Source organism: Theobroma cacao, chromosome 10 (genome assembly GCF_053813885.1).
Source record: "Theobroma cacao isolate CCN51 chromosome 10, ASM5381388v1, whole genome shotgun sequence".
NCBI lineage: Eukaryota > Viridiplantae > Streptophyta > Magnoliopsida > Malvales > Malvaceae > Theobroma > Theobroma cacao.
Window position 1 is genome coordinate 6,681,971 of NC_142648.1, and position 25,739 is coordinate 6,707,709.

General features: G+C 34.0%; 1 protein-coding gene and 1 pseudogene across 1 annotated transcript; one reads left to right on the plus strand and one right to left on the minus strand.

Moving 5' to 3' along the window:
* Window positions 1-12,903: 12,903 nt before the first annotated feature.
* LOC148760316 (small nucleolar RNA R71) lies at window positions 12,904-13,004 on the plus strand (annotated as a pseudogene).
* A 5,692-nt stretch (window positions 13,005-18,696) lies between these two features.
* On the minus strand, window positions 18,697-21,126 carry LOC148760317 (ankyrin repeat-containing protein BDA1-like). The gene is made up of 4 exons (XM_088810467.1): window positions 21,110-21,126; window positions 19,332-19,598; window positions 18,996-19,212; window positions 18,697-18,882 (listed from the first exon to the last, which is right to left on the minus strand). Exons 1-4 carry the CDS (start codon window positions 21,124-21,126, stop codon window positions 18,697-18,699), a joined length of 687 nt encoding a protein of 228 aa, XP_088666593.1.
* Window positions 21,127-25,739: the final 4,613 nt, after the last annotated feature.

Below are 25,739 nucleotides of genomic sequence, written 5' to 3' on the forward strand. Positions count from 1 at the left end.
TTCTGGCCAACCCTCCAACTTCCATAATGGAATGTATTGCTGCCCCTCGAAAATATTGACCTCAATGTCCGCCTAGTATGCGGTCAACATCTCTTTTATCGTTGGTTCCAATGTCCTCACTACCCACAACTGCACCAAAACATACATTGCTATTAGGTCTAACCCTTGCTACCATATGATAATAAAAATAAAAATTAATAAAATAAAAAAAATATGGTTTCTTTATTTTTCTTGCCCTCTCTCTCCAAACTTACAATATTGGCGTGGAAGCTTGGAGGCCTCTTGTCACATTGCCATTTAAGCATTATTGGCCAAACCTGTCTGGACTGCTGCTGCCTTTCGAACAAGCTTCTAATTTCAAGTATTACTTCTAACGCTCAAAATTGCACATCAATTGTGTAACACTTTTACTTCATAAATTCTTATGTGAAAAGAATAATGATAATGATAAACATTAGGCTATGGCAGACTACCTGAAATGCCCATATGAATCTGTAGAGGTGGTAGCGCTTTTTCTTTGCTTTGCCCACAACAGGAGGTTCGAAACCCCTTAACAAGTAATCCATGGTCAAACTCGACACATATGTGCCCCATGGGAATGCATTCCACTCGTTGATGTTCTTGACCAGCGACAACAACCATGGAACCACAGATCGTCTATAGTTTTGACTGAATAAAACATTAGTCGCGATCAAGACGAGGGCCATCTTACTCGCGTCTCCCCCCTGCCGAAACTGCCCTCCCTTGAACGTATCTAAAACCTGTTGGATCTTCACCTCCTTCCCCGGTCCCCAATATCTTAGGTGAATTCCTCCAAGAAGGCCTCGTACCGATTGACAATGAGGGTCGGTAGGGGACCAAACTTCAGTCTTGTCACCAAACAGAATTCCCTCTTAGAAAAACGGGCCTTTGTTTTCCCTATTGCGAACCATAACTCTGCCTCTGTGGCGCTAGGTTTGTTGATTCTGTGCAGCATTAAATTGTGCACTAGACTGGTGCAGAATAAACTCTTGTCTGCTTTGACATCCATCATGTGCCTAAAGCATGTTCTCTTAAAGTTTTCCAGCTCGTTCACTTGACACAGCATCTCACATATCACGTGCAGATGCGACCACTTACAGTGGATGTTAATGCCCGCATTGAACTCCCACCGGTGCCTCGACGCAGAAAGCAAGGACTCCACGTTTTCCTACTCTGCTCCTATGCTGGCCATCTGCAACATAAACAGATAACATTCCCATTTTAGTCATGTCAATACCATCATTGTAGATTAACAAAAAAACTAGAGGAATTTTTGAGAAATGACCCTCCTTATAAGCTCACTCAAAAAATAACCCTAACAATATTTTTAACTGTTTTTAGACATCCCTGAAATAGAATAATTAATCCAAGTGTGGAGTATGGATTATTAAGTAAATCAACATATACATATTAAAGCATTACAATTGACCCAAAATAATACAGAATGAACCCATGTAGATAAATTTCATGCAGTTATGACACTCGTGCAATTTCTACAACAATAGTCACGTAATGCCTAACCAATTAGTCACTCAATTACTAACATTAAATCATGCAATGATTTATAAACAAGTCACGTAATTCTAAGAACAACTAATCGAATCACGCACACACTAACTGACGCCATGCCTGAACAATATTCATGCAATAACATAGAAACTAGTCACACAATGACCTATCAATCAGTCACGCTAACTTAAACCTTTTTTCAATCACGCAACCCCAACGTGACCCATGCCAAAATCCACTCACGCAAAAGGTGCCAACTACCTAAGCACGCCCTCACTCACGTAATATCTAAACCCTCAACCGAATTCTTAGCACATACATATCAACCAATCACGCCTGGTTGGTCACCTTTCCACCCCAACAACACCAACAATACCACCTTCATGTTTATATTCAAAAATTTCAAACAACAAAAATATCAATATGAACATGCAATATGTATAGGTTTATGCTCAAAAACCTTAACCCTAAACATGAACAATAACCATTCTGTCAAAAACCTCCACATGGTTCAAAATAAAATAAAAAAATTCATAAAAAAATATTATACCTTTCTCAACGTAATGTCAACTTCCTCACACTGCTCAATATGTGAACTACCTTTGTGCGAATAATAACCACTCCAAAAGGCTCCTACCACTGCTAAAATGCTCGAAAGTTGAACTGTCGAGGAATGCTTTTGCAGACTTGCTTCTGAGGATATGTACGGTCTCTTGATGAAAATCGAAGAGTTGTGGTCCACATAAAGGATATACTTGACCCGTTAATAGGTTTTAGGTTGAGGCACGGAGCCTAGTGAATGGGTCGGTTTCATTAAGGACAATTTTGTTTAATTTTTTTCTCTTGGCTAAAAACAATTAAAATTATAAGGAGGATCATTCTCAAAAACGCCTTATGCTTGAGGCCCATTTATGAAAAGTACTTTTAAAGAAAACTAGCAGTGCATTCTTAAAGAAGGGAGTCATCAGAGGTATGCTATTTGGAGAGGATTGAAAAATTTGTGGCCCATCACCTTTGGAGTTACATTTGTGAAGCTGTTAGGGTTCATTGTGAGCGAAAAATGAATTAAAGTAAACCCGGTGAAAATAAAGACAATCCAGTAAATGCCGCCTGCACAGGCATAAAAAGAAGTTAGAAGTTTTCTTCGTTGAGTGAATTACATCGCTTGCTTCATCACTTAACTCATTGCGACGTGTGAGCTTACTTTCATATTTTTGAATAAAAATTCCTTTGAGGACGAAAATTGCCAAAAAGCTTTTGACAAGATCAAGCAGTATTTGAAAGAAAACATTCGGGATTGGCAGAAAAACAAATTTGGAGATATGCATAGGAAGATTGAAATGTTGGAGTTTGAATTACATGAGTTGGACATGAGTTGCAGACCTATGATGGCAATTTTAAAAAAAGGGGTCTGGTGATAAAAAAGAAATCTGATTTGTGGTGGTTATGCAGATTAGAGAAACAGAAATGGAGGCAACAATCTAAAAGAAAATGGGTCACAAAAGGGGATAGAAATGTAAAGTATTTTCATGCTCTGGCCTCAGAAGGCAGAAGAATGAATGAACTGGTTAGCATCACAATTAATGATCAGTAAGTGGAAAATCCATTTGCTATCAGAAAAGAAGTTTTGAAACACTTTAAGCATGTCTACAATGAGAAAAAAATGCTGAAAGCTCATGATTTGAATTGTGGAATCCGAAAATTATCTGATGAGGCAACGGTTGAGTTGGAATCTCCCTTCTTGGAGGAAGAGGTATAGGATGTGATTAATGATTGGGATGGTGATAAAGCTCCTGGTCTAGATGGATTTAATTTACATGTTTCAAAAAACAGTGGCAGGTGGTGAAGAATGAAGTTATGCATTTTGTGACTGATTTTTATCATATTGGGAAATTGGGTCATGGGATTAATGAAAGCTTTGTTACATTAATTCCCAAAGTTAAGAACCAATTTGTCGGGGGGGGAATATCGTCCAATTAGTTTGGTGGGTTATGTGTATAAAATTATTGCAAAGCTACTAGAAAACAAATTGAAAAAAGTAAATGGAAAATTTGTTCAGTGAGTACCAGTTTGATTTTGTGAGAGGGAGATAGATTTTAGATTGTGCTTTCATTGCTAATGAAAAGGTAGATTTATTGCGTAAAAATAAAAATGATGGTTTGATGTTTAAGGTGGAATTTGAAAAAGCGTATGATAAGAACATTGCTATAGAAGTTTTTAGTAGCTTTATGAACATTGCTAAAGATAAGAACCTGTGTGGCGGCATCTATGTTGGTACTCAAGCTTTGTCTTTAACCCATCTTCAGTTTGCAGATGATATGCTATTATTCTGTGAGCCTGAATTCGAGAGCCTACTTTGTATGGAGTGAGTTTTAAGATGTTTTCAAATTATTTTTGAGTGGAAAATTACTTTCCATAAGAGTAGTTTATTTGGAGTGGATGTGAAAGCTGGTTGTTTATATGGGTGGACATCTAAAATAAATTGTAAGGTAGGAGTTTTATTTGCTACATATCTAAGATTGCCTTTAGGTGCTGTTTCAAATTTGCTGAAAATATGGAGGTCGGTGGTGGAGCGTTTTGAGGCTAAAATAGATAATTGGAAGTCAAAATTACTTTTAGTGCGAGGTAGAGCTACGCTAGTAAAATCGATGGTCAATAGTCTTTCAATTTCTCTGTCTCTATTTCAGATGCCCAAAGGAATTCAGAATAAACTGGATTTAATTCAGTAGAGGTTTTTATGGTCTGGCAATAAATTTATGGCAGGAATTCATTATGTTAGATGGGACAGAGTTTGTGGGTATAAAGTGGCCGAGGGGTTGGGATTGATTGATTTTGAGATAAAAAATTGAGCACTGGTCTAAATGGTTATGAGGGTTTGGCAATGAACAAAACTGCTTATGGAAGGAAATCATGTCTACAAAGAATGACTATGATCTGCGTGCCTTCCTTCCGAACTCTGATGTGTCTAGTAAATGCTCTTCAGTTCGGAAAAATATAACTTCTCCTCTTTTGCCTACTAATAAATTTTTTTTGTAGGTATCATCTAACTTGGGAGTTAATGTTGGTTATGGGAAATCAATTTTATTTGGGTAGGATGCAATTGTTTGGAAGCTTTATGACTACTGGTAAATACCCATCTCAATCTTTTTGTCATGTGGCTATTAATTTAGAAATTAGTAATAGTAGTGCATGGAAAAAATTTGTGGATGGATTTGCACTTTATAAAGTTGAAATTTTTATTTGGCAATTAATGTGGGACAAGGTTGCAGTTAAAGATGAATTGGGTAAAAGGGATTTGCTTTGTGAGGATAGGTTGAATTGTGTGTTATGCAATTGTCAACATGAAACTATTGGCCATTTGTCTTTTTCTTGCATGGAGACTTGGAAGATGTGGAATTTATGGTGCAAGCTATGGGAAGTTGGTGTGGTATTTTCTAGTAATCCACATGAGTTTTTTACGGAATGGTGTTTGTTGATTTCTGGTGGTGATAAAGGACGTGTGGAGATTGGCATTTTATGCCATTTCTTGGTCTATATGGAAAGCTTGTACTGACCAAATTTTTAATAATAGACTGTGGGATAGTAATAAGGTTTTTGAGCTTATTAAATTAAAGAGTGGCTATTTAGTCTAAAGCTAGATGGCTACATATTAAATATTCTGTTGATGATTTAATGTGGGGTTCAGAGTATCTTTTAGGGGTTCGACAGTCCGCTGAAAAGCGTGAGAATATTGTGTAGTGTGCTCCATTGGTGGGATGATTGAAGTTTAATGTTGATGGTGCCTTCTCTGGCAGCTTGGGACAAGTTGGAATTGGTGGAATACTTCGTGGTAGTGGCCGTACAATTATATCAAAATTTTATAAGTCCGTTGGTGCTGGGAACTCGAGTTTTCTGGAGTTATTAGCTATCCAAGAAGCTTTTCTCTTATTTGGTAATTATATGAGTAATCGTAATTCTAGCCTTTGGATTGAAAGTGATTCAGCAAATGTAGTGTTGTGGTCCAATAAACATGAGGAAGCTCCATGGAAATATATACAATTGATTATTAGAATGGAAAGATTACAAGAAAAGTGAGAAATTGGAAAATTTCTCATGTGTGGCGTGAAGTAAACAGTGCGGCCGATGTTCTTGCTAAGGAGGGGATATTATGGAGTGAGGGTTTGGTGCAATTTTTTCTGTAAGGGAATTGGCGTGTGGTGCTTCCCTATATGGTGTCATGAACCCGGATGTAGATGAGTTTACGGAACAGTTTGAATTAAAGCAGCTGATAAAGTAGAGTTGTAAAGGAGTTGGAACTCTAAAGAGAGTCCTAGGACGGTGTTGTAGTTTAAATATATGGATTTGGTTCCAAATATTTGATCCGTTTGCATCAGATTGGGACATGACGAAGCTGGATTATATTGGGATGGGATATGGAATTCGGACATAAGAAGACGACGCAAATAGGACGCGTGCAGGATCTGCTGATGGTTTGGTAAGGAACTGTTGTAATTGAGTGGAATTTTGACAGCACCAGCTTTGAGATGGGATGCGTGCAGGAGCTGGTGACAGTTTGGCTAGGAACCGTTGTAATTGATTGGAATTATTACAGCAGTTTTATGCTAAGACATAGTAATTTAATTTTAACTTATAAAAAAAACTTATTAAAAAAAATTTATCAAATAACTTTAACTTAATTTTAAAATCTATTATTTTTTATAAGAGCTTCATAATAATTTTTAAGTTAGAAAAAAGTCAAGCCTAACAAGCTCTTAGAACGCAGCTTTTTGGATGAGAATTTGAGCAGTGAATATGACTATAGGGCTTTTTGAGGGATTACACCTTGGGTGAAGTTTTTAAGGACGAAATTATAATGGAAGGTGACACCTAGTGGTATGTATTCTTCTAACTGCACGTTTGGTTCGCGGCGAAAGGGATGAAGAGCTTTTCTACATGTATAATAAGATATTGAAAAGATACATGTCTCCACAAAGGAATGAAAAATATAAATATGCTACAGTGTAAATTAAGTGGAGTATAATAGTCTAAAGCAAGAATAAAATTGTGGTAGTGCAAGATTGTGGGCAATATCTATAATGTCTGAAAAAGACATGATGTCCCAACATCCAAAAACGAACCCAACGCATTACTGTTGTCACCAAAACGCAGCCATTACAACTCTCGCTAAAACCAACCGAACTATTATCACCTTTTAAGATCCTGCATTCATAGTACTTTTTTATCCATGGAATAAACAACAAAAATTAAAAATCACAACACTACCAAAATAAAGTAAACCTTCATTCATGGAAAACCAATATATACCAAAGAACCAAAACTGAGTGTTAAAGACAGAAGTGCATGCAACCTTTGGAAAAACTCGGAAAAGAGAAATACCAGAACACAATGAAACACCACCATCAGCAATAGAAAACCTTTGCTGAAACTACAGAAGAAGACATCGTAGAAAAACGAAACATCAGTCAGAGAAAAACCTTCGAGAACCATTTAAAATGAAATGCCAAAATAGAAAGAAACGTAGCCATCAACAAAGAAAGAAGATTGACGCTGCGAGGAAACCTGAGTGACTGAGCGTCATTGCTAAGGAAAACCCAAAAACAAAAATGAACAAAAGGAAAGAAACCCCTACACACTTGAATCAGAAGGAAACAATAGGTGGAAACCGTCACTGATACCCCAAAGGCAGAGGTTGAATCGAGGAGAACATTAAGTGGGAAAGAGAAAAAAAATGCCATAAGCAGCTGTTGTGGAAGAGAAAAGAACAAAGAAAGAAAAACAAAAAAAGAAAAAAAGGAAAATAAGAGTGAAAACTCAACAATGTTCCTCAGAAATTAAAAAATGACAAACCCACGTGTCGCGTTTTAGATACCCTATGTATGTTAGATTCATTATACTTAGATTAGATTAGATTAGATTAGATTAGATGGTCAAACTAGACCCACTCTTTCTTCTCAAGTTATCCTTTTCTTCATTCCTCAATTTTCTTTTCCTTTTATCTTTTCTTTTAATTTCTTTTTTTTTTAGATTTGTAGTGGCATGGTTTCTTATATACATTTCATATTTCATTTTCTTATATACCTAATTGATTTTTTTCATATGTTTATTTCCTTTTGTTTGATTAAAATTTAAAAAAAAAATGGAAAGTCCAATAAACATGTGCTTTATATCACATATCCCACATCAGTAAAAGATAAAGTTGATCTTAAATATATAAACATGGGTCTTTCACCATTTATCAAACATGCCTTTTGGGTTAGGAACATGAGCTCGTGATTTATAGGCTTGCACAAGGTTGGGTTTAAGTTCTCGCTTGTGACATTTCATATCCAAACAGACTCAAATCTTCATTGATATGGAGCCCTCATGAAAAATACAAGAGTCGAGGTAGACCCAAACTAGTGTAAGGGTCACTCTCTTTTACGGGTAAAGAGCTAGTACAACAAGGGCATTACACAATTGGGTCGGGTAGAATGTCACAAATCCCACATTAATAAAAGATGAGATGAGTCTTAGATATATAAACATGGGTCTTCCACCATCTATCAGGCATGTCTTTTGAGTTAGGAACATGAGCTTGTGATTTATAGGCTTACTCAAAACTCTATCTTCAGAGCTTAAGGCCACACAAGGTTAGGCTTAAGTTCTGGCTTGTGACATTTTGAATGTATCGGATCTCACATCAGTAAGAAATATGATAGGTCTTGGGTATATAAGCATGTGTCTTCCACCACCTAGTACGCATGTCTTTTAGGTTGGGAATATGGGCTCGTGATTTATAGGCTTACTTAACACTCTATTTTTAGAGTTTAAAATTACACGAGGTTGGGCTTAAGTTCTAGCCCATGACATTTGGTATTATAACAGACTTGAATCTTCACTAATGTGGGACCCCCATGAGAGATATAAGGGTCGACGTAGACCCAAACTAGTGTAAGATTCCTTTTTCGAGCAAAGAACTAATGCAACAGGGCATTGCATAAATAGGTGGGGTAGAATGTTACAGATCCCACATCAATAAGAGATGGAGTGGATCTCGGGAATATAAACATGAGCCTTTCACCACTTATCAAATATGCATATTTGGTTAGGAACTTGAGCTCGTGATTTTTAGGCTTATTTAAGCTCTATTTTCAAAGTTAAAGGTGACACAAGGTTGGGCCTAAGTTCCAGCCGATGACACTTTACCTAGCTATCTACTATATGAATGGGTGTGCAATAGGTAGAAATTTACATTTGACTACTAAAGATTTAGCTTTCATGTATACTATATGTTAAAACCCATAAGCTTGTAAGAGGAAATCAAGAAGAGATAGCTTGGGAAATTTCTAGAATTCAATTAATTGGAAAACTAATGAAGTATAGTTACAAACTTCTATTTATAGCTATGTACATAATGCTAAGAATGTCACAATTAATCAAAGTACTTATAATAAAACTTGTAACTAACTTGAAACCAATTGTTGCTTATTTACAAAACTGACAATGATAAATAACTAATTATCAAATATCTAATAAAGCTAATGATAAAGCCTCTTCGAAGGATAAATGTGTTTTTTCAAATACTCTTGAGGTGAGGAAGATTTCAAAAATCTTTACTAGACCGCTAGAAGAGTCTAAGAAAGGCCTCTGATATTTAATGATGAATAAGAATTAAAAATATAAAAAGAAAATTAATGATTAAGGGAAATGAGAATCGAATCAATAATTAAGGATAAAATAAGATAGCAAATGATTAATAGGTACTGTTTTTCAAATGGGCATCACAAGCTATTAATCCTTCCTTGTGCGTAACAGTATTTTCAGATCCAACTTTGTTTCGTAAACCAAAACCTATTCTCTTTAATGAACTTAAGTCAAGCTTAAGCTCTCATTGAAAGTGATAGACTTAATCAGGTGGCCAATTACGCCTAAACAAAAAAATTGATAGCGACTCCCAAACTTCATTTTAAGGCAAATAGGTTCCCAAACCCGCACATAGTAACAATACTTATCAAATTTTCCCAAAAAATATATTTTTGTAGAATATAACAATAATGCAAATTGATTTTATTTTTTACAGCATGATTCTAGAGCTAGTAATTTGTGATTTGATTGGTGAGATGCAATTGCTTATATTATCTTTGCATGGAAATATATCTCATTGTTTTGATTAAATGATTAATGATGATTATTGGACTTAATGCTTATTTATACTTGATAATTATTACTAACCATTATTTTTTGAGTTTAAATGTTTAAGCTCATGCTCCATAACCTTTTTGATATAACAAAAAGGGGGAGAAGGTTTATGAGCACATTGAAATGCTCTCTTATATTACTTGAATTTGTCTTCAAAACATTTTTAAGTTTCATGCACAAATTAAGGGGGAAAATTTCAAAGGTCATATTCATTTCTTATACCCTTCTCACTTATACTTAAATGTTTTCAGCAACGGCATAGAGACCAATTAAGTTAGGGGAAGGTTTTAAGAAATTTCAAATGCAATATGCTCATGTTTTTGTCATATTAGACAAGGGAAGATTGTTAGCCTTGAGTTAATCATGTTTTGATTTGACAAATATCATATGTTATCTTGAACTAAATTTTAAGCATTTAAAAGTGTTTCAAATATATTTTTAATCCTCTAAAGTTACAAAATTGTTTAAGTAGCCATACACCATTAGAAAACATCTTATAAGCTTACAAATAATGCATATTCAGCTAAGAAAGCAAGAGCAAATATGCCTTTAAAAGCTATTTGAATGTAAGAGCAAGGTAAAGAAGAAAAAACTGAAGACAAATCCCAAAAAACTAGAGAAACCTCAAGACACAAGTCAAGAGTTGATCTTAGAGAAGTTCAAGTCGATCCAAAGGTAGAAAGAGTGCAAAACTTGAAAAATATAAAGTCATAGTTGACCTTGAAGTGTCTATAACTGACCATGTTCAAGAAAGTTCAAGAAACTGAAGTTTTGAATAGACATAGTCAACCTTGGCCTAAGTATAGTCGACCCTTACAAGTCAAAAGCATGAAAAAGTTGACTTTACACAGACAAAGTTGATTATAGAGGAGGCATAGTCAACTATAGCAACTCAAATTTGTAAAAAACATGCTCTCGAGAGTTAGATCTAGTAGAAGAAAGTAATACTAGACTACAGAGCCCTAATTTGAGAAATTTGAATAACGTAGTCTATTTTAAAAGTGTTGTAGTCGACCCTCAAGCTTCAACAATGGTCTAACTTGATTCAAACTTGTGTCAACGGCTCCAAAACTTCACACTAGCTATGAATAGCTGCATTTGAGCTATTTTGAAGAAAGAAAAAACTTGAACGAAAACTTCAAACCCTAAAAAGACCTCCAAAAGCTTATTTTCACTCTCTAGCTTCATTTTAGTCTTCCACCAAGCTTACAAAAGTTGAATACTTACTTCATTTGAGCTAATGTTTCTTTTCTCACTAGACCTTAGCTAAAATTTATAACATTTAGCTTTCGTAGAGGTATTCTTCCTATACCTTGTGCTCATCTTGTAAAAGTTCTAGCATTAAAAAGCTATTTATGGATTTATTGTTAAGCCTTTGAAAAAACGTTGTTGTAAGGGTTATCGCTTAATCCAGTGAAAAAGCCATTGTAAGAATTACTACTTGATCCCATTAAAAAGTAAGAATTCTTTTGTGGATTGTATAAAGGTTATCGCTTGATTTTTAAAAAGCTGGTGTAAAGGTTATTGCTTGGTCCCGTTAAAAAGCAAGAATTCTTTTAATAGATTAGAAATTCCTTGGTTACCAAGGGGTGGATGTAGACATTGAAAAAGTCAAATTAGTATAAAATGTTCATGTCTTTTTATAATTTTTCACATTATTATTCATTGCTTATATTTGTTTTAGGAAAATAGTTTTATATTGATTTATTGCTTTACACTTAGAAAAATATTTTCATTTAAGTATTCATAGCTAGCTTTCAACTTAAGAAAATATTTTACTTTGGTATATTATTTTAATGTTTAGTGATTTATTATTGAAAACTTGCTTTTGATCCTAGAAAATATTTTTAGGTGAAAAAGTTTTGATTTTAATACTTAGATTTTCAAAGAAATTTCTAAATACCAATTCACCATCTTTTGATATATTACCTTTTGAGACTTCTACACTAACAAGACAAAGGCATAAGTGAATCACTAGTACCCAAAGCACAAAAAGGTTTAGAAAATTTATCAATACAAATAGTATAAGGGATTGAGAAACTCTATGGATCCTTAAGGTTTGGTGGAAGGTTATTTTGGATTATAGCACTACACTTGTCAATAAATGCAATTGTCTCAAAATCTTTTGGTTTCCTTTTTTTTGGACATGATCTCTTTAAAGAACTTCACATAAGAAGTTATTTGTACCAAAGCATTTGCAAAATGAATGTTAATGTGAAGTTGCTTAAAAACATTCAAAAACGTTTCAAATTGTTTATCGATTTTCTTTTAATTCAATGCTTGAGGAAAACGAAAGAAAGGAACATCTGGCTTGACTTGTGGTGGTGTGGATACTTTTTCCCCTTGCTTAGCTCGATCAACTTGCACTTGCTAGCCAGAAGTATCCTCTTCATCAACTTTATCTCCACCATTTACCACTTCTTTACCTTTTAACTCATCAAGCTACTTATCACTCGTCAAAGTAATCGCATTGCATTGCTTTTTTCTTTTTCTTTTGAGATTTGGTTCAGTGTCACTTGGTAAATCTCCTTGAGGTTGACTGTTGATGGAATTGGCAAACTAACCCAATTGTGTCGCTAAAGTCCAAAGTGATACCGCTTGACTTCGAATGACGACATCAGTCTTCGTCATGTATTGCATGAACATCTTTTCCACAGAAGGCTTCTTCTCAAGCGTTAAAACTCTAACTTATGGTGGAAATCCAAGAGGAAAGTTTGGCTTAGGTGTTAAAGAAGGTCCTTAATTATTGCTCCATCAGAAATTAGGATGATTTCTACACCTAGGATTGTAGCTGTTGGAATATGAATTATTCTGCTGTGTATTAAAATTTCAACAAACTATACCGATTTAGCATTAATTAGACAACGATCAATAAAATGCCCACCTCCACATAACTCACATGTCACAAAAAGACTTTAAACAACATGGACACCTAGTGTATCAATTTTCTTAGTGAAAGTAGCCATTTATGTAGTCAAGACATTAATTGCATCAAGCTCATGAATACCAACAACTTTTCTGAGACCTAATCTCTTAGATGGCCATTAGTAATTGTTGGAAGCCATTTCCTCTAACAAGTTATAAGCCTCATAAATTGATTTACCTATTAGTGCCCATCCTACTACAGCATCAATTGTGGTTCTAATTAATCCTAATAAACCATTATAGAAAGCTTGCACTTGCAGCCATTTAGGTAACTCATAATGAGGACATCTTCTAAGCAAATCCTTGTATCTCTCCCAAGCCTCATACAATGATTTTGAGTTGCATAAAGGAAGTGACATCATTTTGCATCTTTGTTATCTCAACTGGTGGAAAGAATTTAGTCAAGAATTTTTTAGCAAAATCATCCCAAGTACTAATGGACCTAGCAAAACTTGTTGTCGAAGAAAAATCCAAGTCAAAACATAGATGTTTCCTTGAAGCCTTTGATATATGAGTTGAAAGTATTATGGACCGAGGGTGTTGTAACATATGATGCATATAGGAAACAAAATTTTCATATGAGGGCAGCATTATTATGGACAATTAATGATTTTCCTGCTTACAGTATGTTGTCAAGGTGGAGTACTCATGGACGATTATCATGTCCCTATTGCATGGAACATTTTAAGGCTTTCATATTGGATCATGGTAGGAAACCTTGTTTCTTTGATTGTCATCGACAATTCTTGTGATCTAATCTTCCTTTTCGAAGGCAGAGAGACAAATTTATTAAAAAAAGAGTTGAACATGACTTACCATTTCCTCGATTATCAGATGAGGAAATATTGTCACGTTTGAATTCACTTACGAATCTCCCATTCGGAACAAAATGCGGTGACAAGAAGATTTCGGGTTATGGTGTTAGTCATAATTGGGTAAAGAAGAGTATATTTTGGGATCTGCCTTATTGGCATATGCTTCTTGTTTGTCACAATCTAGATGTGATGCATATTGAACGTAATGTATTCAAGAATATATTCAACACAAAGATAGATGTTAAAGGAAAGACGAAAGACAACTTAAAGGCACAACAAGATTTAAAGGTGTATTGTAAGCGGCCAGAATTGAAATTGGTGGGAAATAATGGAAATATTTTCAAGCTTAAGGCTGCGTACACCTTAAACAAGGAGGAAATAAAAAATGTTTGTGCTTGGGTGAAACAATTGAGATTACCTGATGGCTTTACGTCGAACATATCTCAGTGTGTTAATGAGATTAATTGCAAATTTTATGAGATGAAAAGTCATGATTGTCATTTTGCAACGATTGCTCCCAATTGTCTTTCGTGATATGGTGCCTCACTCAATTTGGGATGTGATTGCTAGAATATCTCACTTTTTTAGAGATTTGTGCGTAACTGAAATACCTATAGATCATATGGAAGCTTTGCAAGGAAAAATATGTGAAACTATATGCAAACTAGAAAAAATCTTTCCTCCCAGTTTCTTTGACTCTATGGAGTATTTGCCGATGCATTTACCTTACGAGGCAAAGGTTGGCAGACCTGTCCAATATCGATGGATGTATCCATGTGAGAGGTACTATAATTGTTATTTATTTTCAAATAGTTTATTAGAATAGTTTAAGGTACTTTAAAAGTTCAATTCATATTGTGATTTTTAGGTTTTTGCAACATTTGAAAAAGAAAGTAAAAGGTCAAGCCTTTGTTGAAGGATCTATATGTGAGGCTTATATTATCGAGGAAATATCCTCGTTTTGCTCATGGTATTTTGAACCTATTATGCAAACAAGATTAAATAGAGTGCCACGTAATGATGATGGGGGAGACATGGACTCTTAGGGTCGTCTTTCAATTTTCACTCATCTTGGGCGACCTTTTGGTCCATTAGATAAATCCTGATTTTCAAATGAGTTTTATGCTGGTAAGCTATATGTTTTAATGAATTGTAAAAAGATGCTCCCATATATAAAGTAAGTATCATTCAACCATAAGCTCAAATGATTGATCATAAGAATGAATTTAATCACTAAATTGTGGATATGATGATAGGATGTTAGATGAAATGATCAAGGGAGATGTTGTGCATATATCGGAAGATGAATTGGAGAAAGTACGTGATGCAAGATTCGTTAAATGGTTTAAAAATTATGTAAGTTTATGTAAATTAGAAGTGAACTTTTAATAACATTGAGGCATTAATTATGTAATTATTAATTTTTGATCTTGTATGTCATGTTCGTAGGTTGCAACACGTACAGATGACATTGACCCACGTATACTTGAAATCTCTCATGGTCCAAGACGTATGATAAGGTTTTACAAAAGATACTTTGTAAATGGTTTCAAGTTTCACACCCTAGATTACGGCCAAAATCGTAAGATAATGAATAGTGAGATTTGAATAAAAGGGAGTTTTTACAATGATTATGAGCGTGACTTTTATAGTATTTTAGTGGATATAATCGAGTTAGAGTATTTTGGTATCGAAAATAGAGTTGTGCTATTTAAGTGTCATTGGTTTGACATTGAAAACGTATTAAGGTAGATCCTTTGCATAGTCTTGTTGAAATTAAATACAACTCAGTACTTGCCAGTAATGAACCATTTGTTTTAGCTGCACAAGCTCACCAAGTTTATTATAGTAGTTATCCATCAAGGACAAGAGATCAATGTGATTGGTGGGCAGTATTTAAAATAAAAGCTAGGAGTAGATTTCACATTCCTTGTAATGGAGATAGAGAAAATGAAATTGATTTGAATGAAGAAGTATACTAAGATGATGTGTCTATTTCAATTAATGGTACTCCATCGGAAGAACTTGATAACTTTGTGGTTTTAGCAAGTGGTGATTATGAAAAGGTTAATCTCTTGATTGAGGATGAAGAAGATGACATGCAAAGAGATGAAGATGAAGAAGATGACATGGAAGGAGATGAAAATGAAGATGACCATGAAAAAGAAGATGAACTTGAAGACAACGCTTGTGAAACTTTTAGTGATGATAGTGATAATAATGAAGAACATGAGTTTGCTTATTCTGAAAGTGATTGATGATGGTAGGCATATATGATATTGGTTTTATATTTTTTGTTACATAGTTGTTTAACTTTAATTTTATAATATTACAAGATCTTGACGTGATGTAAAATTATAACAAAAAGTTTATATTTATAAATGTTGAAATTAATACTATATAATTGCAGCTTTAATTGCACAAATGAATAATCATACTTGTCATTGTTGTAAATTGATGATTTGTATACTTTGATTAAATTTGATTGAAAATAATTTGTGTCTAAATTTTAATTTTTTAATTTTGCAAGAACGATGGTTAAAGAGAAGCATTCAAAACCGAGACCTAGTTCAACAAATGCCTCTAGAAGTATGTCTTTGCCACCAAATGCTAATGCGTTTACTGATCTATCCATTCAACAACAGATGCAGCAGGAGTATAATGATGTGCCCTTTGAGACACCTTCTTTGTTGGGTGCATTTGCAGAGCAAGTAAAAAATGAGACATCTCCTCACGATTCTCATAGATCGCCATTTATTGATTTAGGTGCAAGTGTAGATGACACATCCTTAAGGTCAAGGGGTAGAGGGCCTAGTGTAAGATTGCAGACTCTTGTAGATTCATCCGACAGATTACGTATAACTTTTATTAGGGAGAGGGATGTTGTCTTGTTATATTTGTTATATTTGTTAATGAAATTGTTATATTTCTTATCAATTTTAATATATAAATTTTTTCTTGTTTATTCTACAAGTACATTTTTCGAGCGAGGGGTCACCGTTACAATAACAAGGATAATCAAAAATCACTTCAATGGTCCATGGTCGACATGGAAGAAAGTCCCTAATGATGTAAAGGAGTTAATGTTTCAAAAATTTCAGGTACGTAGTTTGTTATATATTTATTTATTTTAACTTGATGTTTTCAATTAATTTGTATCAATTTTTTGAATTACGTTATTATTTTGCTATAGGAAAAATGTGTTTGGTCTGCAAATTAAGATGTTTTGGTTCGAAAAATATGAGAAAAATTTTGTTCCGATCAGTTACGAGACATGCTTTCAGAAGAAAGGAATAAAGCAATGACAGAAGCCAAAACAAACAACATTAGGGATTGCAAAGGCATGTCAAGGGAATGGATCACAAATGAAATCTGGGATGTCCTTATCGATACAGTATGGGGTACAAAAGAATGGCAAAACAAATCAAGAAAAGCAAGGCAAAATCGTTTAACGGCAAAAGAAGGAAGCATCCCAAAGCACACTAGTTCCATTTGTGGTTCATGCAAAAATGATGGTATGAATTAATCTTACTCCGCATTTATATGCATGGTTTTCTTTCAAACTAAATTTAAATAGTATGTTTAGTAGTTTGACTGTGGTTTTTCATTGCATGTTATTTATATATATCGATTATGATTGAGTATATATAGTTGTAAATAAATGCAGGCAATTGAGATGAAACGAGATGTTAGCTTTTTGGAAGTGTTCAATCGCACTCATAAGCATTTAGGGGGTCATGGTGATTTTATAGATAACAAGTCCAAGTCTATGAGTGTACGTACAAAATTGATTAATTTTGACATTAAAGTTGACGACCCTAGTTGAATACTAATCTTGTTTAATTTTTTATGTAAGAAATGTATAATTTTGTACTATCGCAGAAGTATGGTGAGGATTCATCTTCTCAGCCAGAATTTAATCCGAATGCTTGGACTGAAGCAATTGGTGGGAATGAGACTACACACACTCACGTGTATGGGTTTGGTACTCGGGTGCCTGCTACAACTTTATTTACTAGAACACACAGCAATGTAGCAACATCTGAGTCTACGTGTAGCCCTATTAACTCAAACGTTACCAGTCCCGCAATTGCATTGGAAGAAAAAGTGAAAAATCTTACAAAAAACTTGAGTAAGATATGGGATGAAATACGTGGAGAAATACGTGAAGAAATTAAGAATGTAATGGCGAAAAGCATGAATGAATTTATGGCACATATGGAAACCATGATCATGACTAATACACTTTCAAAACAAGGAAATGCGGGATCTTCAAGCTAACATCTTGACAAGTAAGATCATATTTCATGATATGATGTCTATGTTTAACTGCTATACTTAGATAGTTTTTAGCATAGCTGTTTAATAACAAATTTAGCTTTATATTCATATGTGTTGAACTTTTTAGATATTGTGTGTTAGGGTAATTTTGAATTGTACGAATTTGACTTCGAATCTCGGTTTGTAATGTGTGTTTCTTTTATATATATTGAAAGTCAAATGTGGACGTGAATAGATATTTTATTATCGAAATGGAAATTAGTAATTTTTTTTGAAAAATCATTAGTAGAAGGATATGCAATTAAAATTTACTAAAATAATTTTCATTGGAAATACGTTTTTAAATATAAAAGAATTCCATTGGAAAATCATTTCCAATGGAATTATTTTCAACAGAAATTTTCATTGGAAAACAATTCCAACGGAAAATTCCGTTGGAAAACCGTTTCCAACCAACGGAATTTTCCGTCGGAATTTTTTTTCCAATGGAATTCCAACGGGGTATCCTGCAAAAATCACATTTTTCCAACGGAATTTCTAACGGAAAGTATTACTGATGGAATTTCTAACAGACTTTTCCATTAGAAATCCGTTGGAAAAAGGCATTTCCAACGGAAATCAGCCTTTTTTCAATGGAAAATTCCATTGGAAAGAGACTTTTTTTATAGTGTTAGTATCTTTGGCCTAGCCAACCATAGTGGAAATTTGGCTATTTTTCATTTTAGTGGGGTTTTCAACCTTGTCAAGATTGGTAATGCATCTGAGTGGAGTCTTCAACTTCGCAACGATTGGTGTCTTTCACAATACTCAAGTATTTTTACAATGCCCCGGCTTCAGGTGGCTGTTAGAATCAGTACTAGCACTATCAGCAATGCATTGATCCTCTCAGCTGACATATTCAAGATACTACCCACCATTTGCATTGTTATTCGCTCCTTACTTTTGATCCTTGATCTTAATATAAGGGTTAAGCTCTGGGAATTAGTAAAGCTTTCAAACGCTTCAAACCTCTTTGATCGTAATCGTGTAGAATGTTCAAACTGATGTCTCTGTTGTCACTTCTGCTATGGCTTTCCAGGACATTCAAAGCTGTCAAACCACATATATTAATCTTCTTGGTGTCAACATCACATTCTAATAACACTTCGATCATCTGCATAACGTCCATTAAAAAGCCAAAATTAATTGATCGACTAATTACGTAATGTTGACATATAAACCAAATTTAAGAAACGAATTAATCAATGAAAACGAGATGAATGCTACCTCGGGTTGAGTGTTTGCAGCAGCTATGTGCAGCACAGTGTTATTGTCCTTGTCTTTCCAGTTCAGTAGGTGTTTTCTTGAAATTTTGCTATAAAGGTGGGTCCTCTGAATCGACCGTGTTAGGATTTCTAGAGCTTCAAATCTATTATGTTGGGCCGCAATGTGTAAAGCAGTCTCATTCCAAATTGTCACATCTTCTACACATGCAGGGCAAGCCCTAAGAAATTGAGCCAAAAGATCAAGGTTTCCTTCTCTGGCAACATGATGCAAAGAAGTGTAGCCTTCCCTCCCTTTGACGCGAACAAGATCTTTGTCAACAGCCAGCAGACAAAGCACTGTTTCTTTGTGTCATTTTGCAAGGCAAGGTGCATGGGGCTAAAGATGTCCTGGTTCAGCTTCCGAGCAAGTGATGGCTTTAGGTACATGATCGCGGTTACAAAATCAGCATGGCCTCTAGCTGCAGCTATGTGCTGTGGAGTATCAACAAACTCGGCCTCATCAATGCGCCTCAAAACATCTGCATCATCCCGAATACAGTTATATAATTCATTAGTATCACCTGCTTGAGCATCCCCCTTCAACCTTGCTTCCAATGTCAGAGGACTGATTACTCAAAATACTGTAAAGGGCAGATAAAGATGAAAGCGTAGGTTACTTTTAGAAGGTAAAGAAGTGCTCAATGATGATGGTATTAGACTATTAGGTAGTCCAAAAGAGAACCTTAATCGTTATAAAGGGGTTATCTTCTGGTTTAGTAGGATGGCAGGAAGAGCGAAACCTGGATAAAGGTTGAAATAACTAGTAGTTATTAGCATGGATGGAATCTTTATGCAGAAGTCATTGATCATAGCCAGTTGCCAAGTTTTCCTGCTTTATAAATTATAAAATTTGGGTCAAGAGGACGAAGACCTTATAGCTAAGCCTCACTCCTACCTAATACCATAATAGTACTAATTGTAATTTCCTTAGCAATTTCCTTGTTGACTATTAAGCTAATAACTTAACGATGAAGGGTCTAAACAGAAGCATAATAATTTCCTTATGCTTTTGACAGAAAGCATGGACCAAATTAAAGACATAAAATATAACAGAACAAACAATTTTTATTAATTGTTTTCTAAGAAATAGTATGTAAACATGTAGTCCTTGGTCCTACTCCTAGTCAAAGTTGTCATTTAGTTTTTTGGTTATGTGAACCGGCTAGGGGTCCAAAGGTACCACAATTTCAAAAAGGATCAACGTGTGCTTTGTCTTTTTGACTTTTCTCTCCTCTATGAATTTGTTTATTTTGAAATTAAACAAATAGCCATGGACTGTTTTTACTTTTTATATTTATTCTTAATTTCATTTTTATTTTATTTTATGAAGTTGATTGTTCCTTACGTTGGGGGAATTTTAAGACTCTCACAATATTTTGGTGAAGTCCCAAAAATGTTATCTCACCTTAAGAATTTATTTATAAAATTATCACTACAATTTTCAAAAAAAATTCCATCCTTTTTAAGGAACTTTTATTTATTCTCTATTTTTCTTATCATTTTCTAATTACGTATTATATAAATAACATGGGAATAACACCAAGTTGTACAAAATTAAAGAATTTAATGCAACAAATAGATATATCTCATTGAAAATTTTTCAAGAAATTCTTTTTTTTTTGTACTTATTTGAGTTTAAAGTTTAGGGTTTAGGGTTAAGTTTCAAGAAATTTTGAAATCGAACACAGGTAAAACATCCAAATTAGAACAACTGTTATTTTATCAGCTTATTATTGGGCTTGAGATTAACTCAGCCTTTAATTTTTCTTGAAAATCTAACTCATACTTCAAAGGAAAATTAAATTTCATCTATCATTGCCCAACCATTTAAGCTAAAGCTTCAGTATAAGATTTCCTACAAGTTACTTAGTCTTTGATTATTTGATATTTTTACTATTTATTTTTTATTCTTTATATAAAAAATTAAAAAATAAAATACAAGTTTTTATTTGATGCACTTTGTATAGCTTTTTTATATAATGTTTTGTCATCAAATGATGTTATATCAATACAAAAATTAATAAATTTATATTTAATGTATTGATAGTGTATAGAAATTATACGATATAAGCTTACCAAATGAAATGCCCCATACTTTAATATGGTGATAAATAAAGTTGGTCGGATGTGAATTGAGGCATAATAAGGAACTTTGGGAACCAAAGAGACAAGATAAAATTTTTAGAATAAAATAATATTTTATTAATAAAATAATATTAAAATATTAATATTTAGCCGGATGTCGGAATCAGTCATGAAGAAAGATCATATGGTTGATCCAAGTGGGGGAGAAGATGTCAAGCCTGACTTTGTAAAATACTTGTCATGACATGCATGTGATTGACTGAATGTTTACATACTATGAGAGCCCCGAAAAATCGACAAAAGTCGATACTGTACCTAGAGGTACAACAAAGTTGATTTAAGCCTCGAACTAGATCAAATAGAGAATTTAAGAGGAAATTAAGAATTTTAAAGTCACAGAATGGTTTAATCTGGTGATTTGGAGTTCGATGATCAATTTGGAGTCAAACCAAAAATTTCACTATCTAAGGGCAAAATGGTAATTTTCCCACTCGAGCACAAAATGGGGAATTGTTTTCAGAGATTTTGATCATATTTGACTTATTGGAGTGTGATTTGAGGTTGAGAAGTGAAAAATTGTAATTTTGGTATTTTTCGGAGTATAAGGGTAAAATGGTAATTTTACCACCTCAAGGGCAAAACAGTAATTTTCCACCACCAGAACACTTGTACAACATATGGATTTTATCCAATTTTATCATGGATAATTGAAGGAATTTATATGGTGGAGAGAGAAAGCTTAATAGTTAAGAAATAAAAATGGACTAATGAAATGGTGACACATGACATATTTATAACCATTAAATATTTAGCTTTAAAATTAATACAAAATCAGCCCATTTCTCATTGATATGGCTGGCCAAAGAAGAACAAAGGAGGAAAGGAAAAAAACAAGAACCCTAGATGGGAAAATTTAAGAAAAAGTGCGGGATTTCAAGGGATTAAGCTAATAAAGGTAAAATTTCTTGATTTTGACTTGTGATTTACACTACCCATGCTTTCTTTTTCATTTTCTATGGTTAGATTTCATGTTTTCATGGTGAATTCATAGCTGGTCGGAATGGTTATGGAGAGAGAATGAAGTTGGATTGATTTGATTCTAAGTTATGTTAGTGTTTTTAGTTAGTTTATCATGTCTAGAAACAAACTTGAAATACCCCGTACTTTAATATGGTGATAAATAAAGTTGGTCAGATGCGAATTGAGGCATAATAAGGAACTTTGGGAACCAAAGAGACAAGATAAAATTTTTAGAATAAAATAATATTTTATTAATAAAATAATATTAAAATATTAATATTTAGTCGGATGTCGAAATCAGTCATGAAAAAGGATCATATGGTTGATCCAAGTGGGGGAAAAGATGTCAAGCCTGACTCTGTAAAATATTTGTCATGACATACATGTGATGGATAGCACGTTTGCATGCTAGGAGAGTCCCGAAAAATTTACAAAAGTCGGTATTGTACCTAAAGGTACAACAAATTTGATTTGAGCCTCGAACTAGATCAAATAGAGAATTTAAGATGAAATTAAGAATTTTAAAGTTTCAAAATGGTTTAATATGGTGATTTGGAGTTCGAGGATCAATTTGGAGTCAAACCGAAAATTTCACTATCGAAGGGCAAAATGGTAATTTTGCCACTCGAAGACAAAATGAGAATTTTTTTTTAAGATTTTGATCATATTTGACTTATTGGGGTATGATTTGAGGTTGAGAAGTGAAAAATGGTGATCTAGGTATTTTTCGGAGTATAGGGGTAAAATGGTAATTTTACCATCGCAATGGCAAAATTGTAATTTTCAACCACCAGAACACTTGTCCAGCACATGGATTTTACCCAATTTTATCATGGATAATTGAAAAAATTTATATGGTGGAGAGAGAATGTCACGACCAAGAACTCCCATCGGGCCCGTGACAACCGCCGCGACATCCTGATAGGCGCTCATTACCCCGAATGTTGATCGGAACCCCGCAAGACTTAGCATCAGCGTCCGCATCTCCCCGGTGAGCGACAGTTATTAAATCTTGCATTTCAAGAAATCATAAGTCGTTTCCAAATCAAAACAATAAAATATTATTTTCTGGCTCATAGGGGCATTTTCGTCATTTTTCTTCTATAATACCGAAACTTGCCAAAAACATGGTGTAAAAGCTAAATATGTTCATACATATTTTAAATCAAATAACTAAAGTATAAAATTACTTTTACAATGACACGTGGGCCCCCAACTAACCAATAAGATGCGAGTTTGTGGACCTATAATTTTGACAATGCAAGGCTAACTGAAGTCCTTGATGCAATTGGCTATCTATCGGCTATCCCGAACCTAAAATGTGGGGAATTGAGGGTGGTGAGATTATAAAATTCCAGTGAGTAAATAGACACCATCTAAACTATCTAAAGGCGAGTAAATGGAGACAATTAAAAAATAATTAACTTCCACAAATTTTTCACATCACGAATATTCATTTCAACCAAATAATCAATATGGCTTGTGAATTACTCAAAACTTGGCTCATGCCAAATCCTATACTCGGTGACACTTGGACCAGGGGTATCCAACCGAGTCCGCCAAGGCTGTTAAAAATTCATATTTCGCATAAATCATATTTTTATTTTGAAACATAGCCGTTCCTTGGCGTTGGCTGAGTCTCACTCTCACTCGGTGGTCCACGTGAAGTGCACTCAAAAAGCCCACCTCAGGAGATACCCTACGCGCCTCTACGACCGATGTGAGAATATAAAGGAGTTTACCGTACCCCTCTAATAGGCTGGCCCATGGAACCCCCCACTACTGCAGTAGCTAATCTTTTATCTACCACCTAATTTATAAAATCTTTTTACTGCAAGACATGGCAATTTATAGCAACCTAGCCTCTCAAGGCTGAATACACAGTACAAATAATTCTAACACCAAAATCAATTTAGCCATTCATGCTCATTTATTGTCATAAGCCATTCAATTTAAAACCATAAATTTATAACACAAGCAAGCAGTCTCCAATTACTCTATTTTCAAAACCAGTATTCAATTTTCCAGAAAATTTAGAAAATCATTTTATAAAATCACAATTTCTCTTAAAACATAGCAATTTACCATTTAAACTCATTTTTCATAAAATCACACAATTGTATAAAACTACTCTAGATAATTAAGATGATAATAAGTTCACTCACAGTTTCTGAAAACTAAATTCGGGTACTTCAACTATTACTCCTCGAGTACGATTTCTTTGCCCTTGCTAGAGGATTCGTCACCTTGACAAATTATACAATTAAGAGGTTTACTACTTTGGTACTAAACCAAAATAAACTAATTTATACTACTAATGCATGATATGAAGTGCAAAATGTCTAAATTTTGCCTAAACGAGATGTTAGCCTATTTCGGTCTTTTACCCGATAAATCGATATACGCGTCCGTTTAAACTCCAAATTAATTTTTTTCAATTTCTATACCTCAATTGCACCCAAATTGACTTAATGTTCCTCAGTGTGGTGCAAATTATCAGTCCCGGTAGTAAATTAGGAAAATACCCCTAGTGGGTAAAAATTCGTATTTTTACTCCGAAAATTCTCATTATTTTTCTAGGCTCATAATTCATCTTTATTCATCATAATTCCTCAAATAAACATCAAGATCAACAGCCAGTATTCCCCTAGAAAATTCGGCATAATGGGTTTTAATGGGAGAAAATTATTTATCTAGCTTATTTTTGCTATATTTCAATATAACCTAACTAAAATCACTTAATTCAATTAAAATCAACCAAAACTCAAGTTCACAACTCATCCATGGAGGTTTGGCCAGCATGGGTGTCCATACCCACTTTCTAATTTTGCATGGAAATGAGAAAAAAATGCATGGGTAGTGAAAATCATAAGGAAAATCAATGAAATTTACCTTTTTAATGCTTGATTTCTTGATTTCTCTTGATTTTCCCCAAAATTTTCAGCTAGGGTTCTTATTTCTTTTCCCCCTTTTTCTCTCCTGGTTTGGACAACTGAAGAAGATGAGAATTCTGGAATTTTGACATTTTTAAAGGCTAAAATAATATAATATTATTTTATTCATTTTTTTTGTTTTATTAATTCCTTAAATTCTAGCAATCCATTTATTTCCAAATTTTCACCATACACTTGTCCCACATATCCATAGCTTAGATAAAATTATCAGACTTATCCAAAGTCTTGGTGAAGTAATTTTTAAAATTTACACTTTTACCCCCGTAAAAGTCAAAAATTACATTTTTGCCCCAAAAACTAAAAAATTGCCCATAGGCATATTTTTCATCCCTTATACTCATACCATTCTCCAATTTATCAAATTTGATCTAAATTCTCTCAAAATCTCAAATTTTATCCGTGCGTGGAAAAATTACGATTTTGCCCCTACACTCCAAAAATCACCGGAATTAAACTTTTTCACTGCCAAACCCTGAAATTATACTCCAATACTCAAATCATACTCCAATAAGTTAAATGGGGCCAAAAAAATCTTTTCTCAAAATTTTCATTTTGTCCTCAAGTGGCAAATGACCATTTTACCCTTGGATAGTGAAAATTTCGGTTTGACTCCAAATTGATCCTCGAACTCCGAATTACCATTTTGA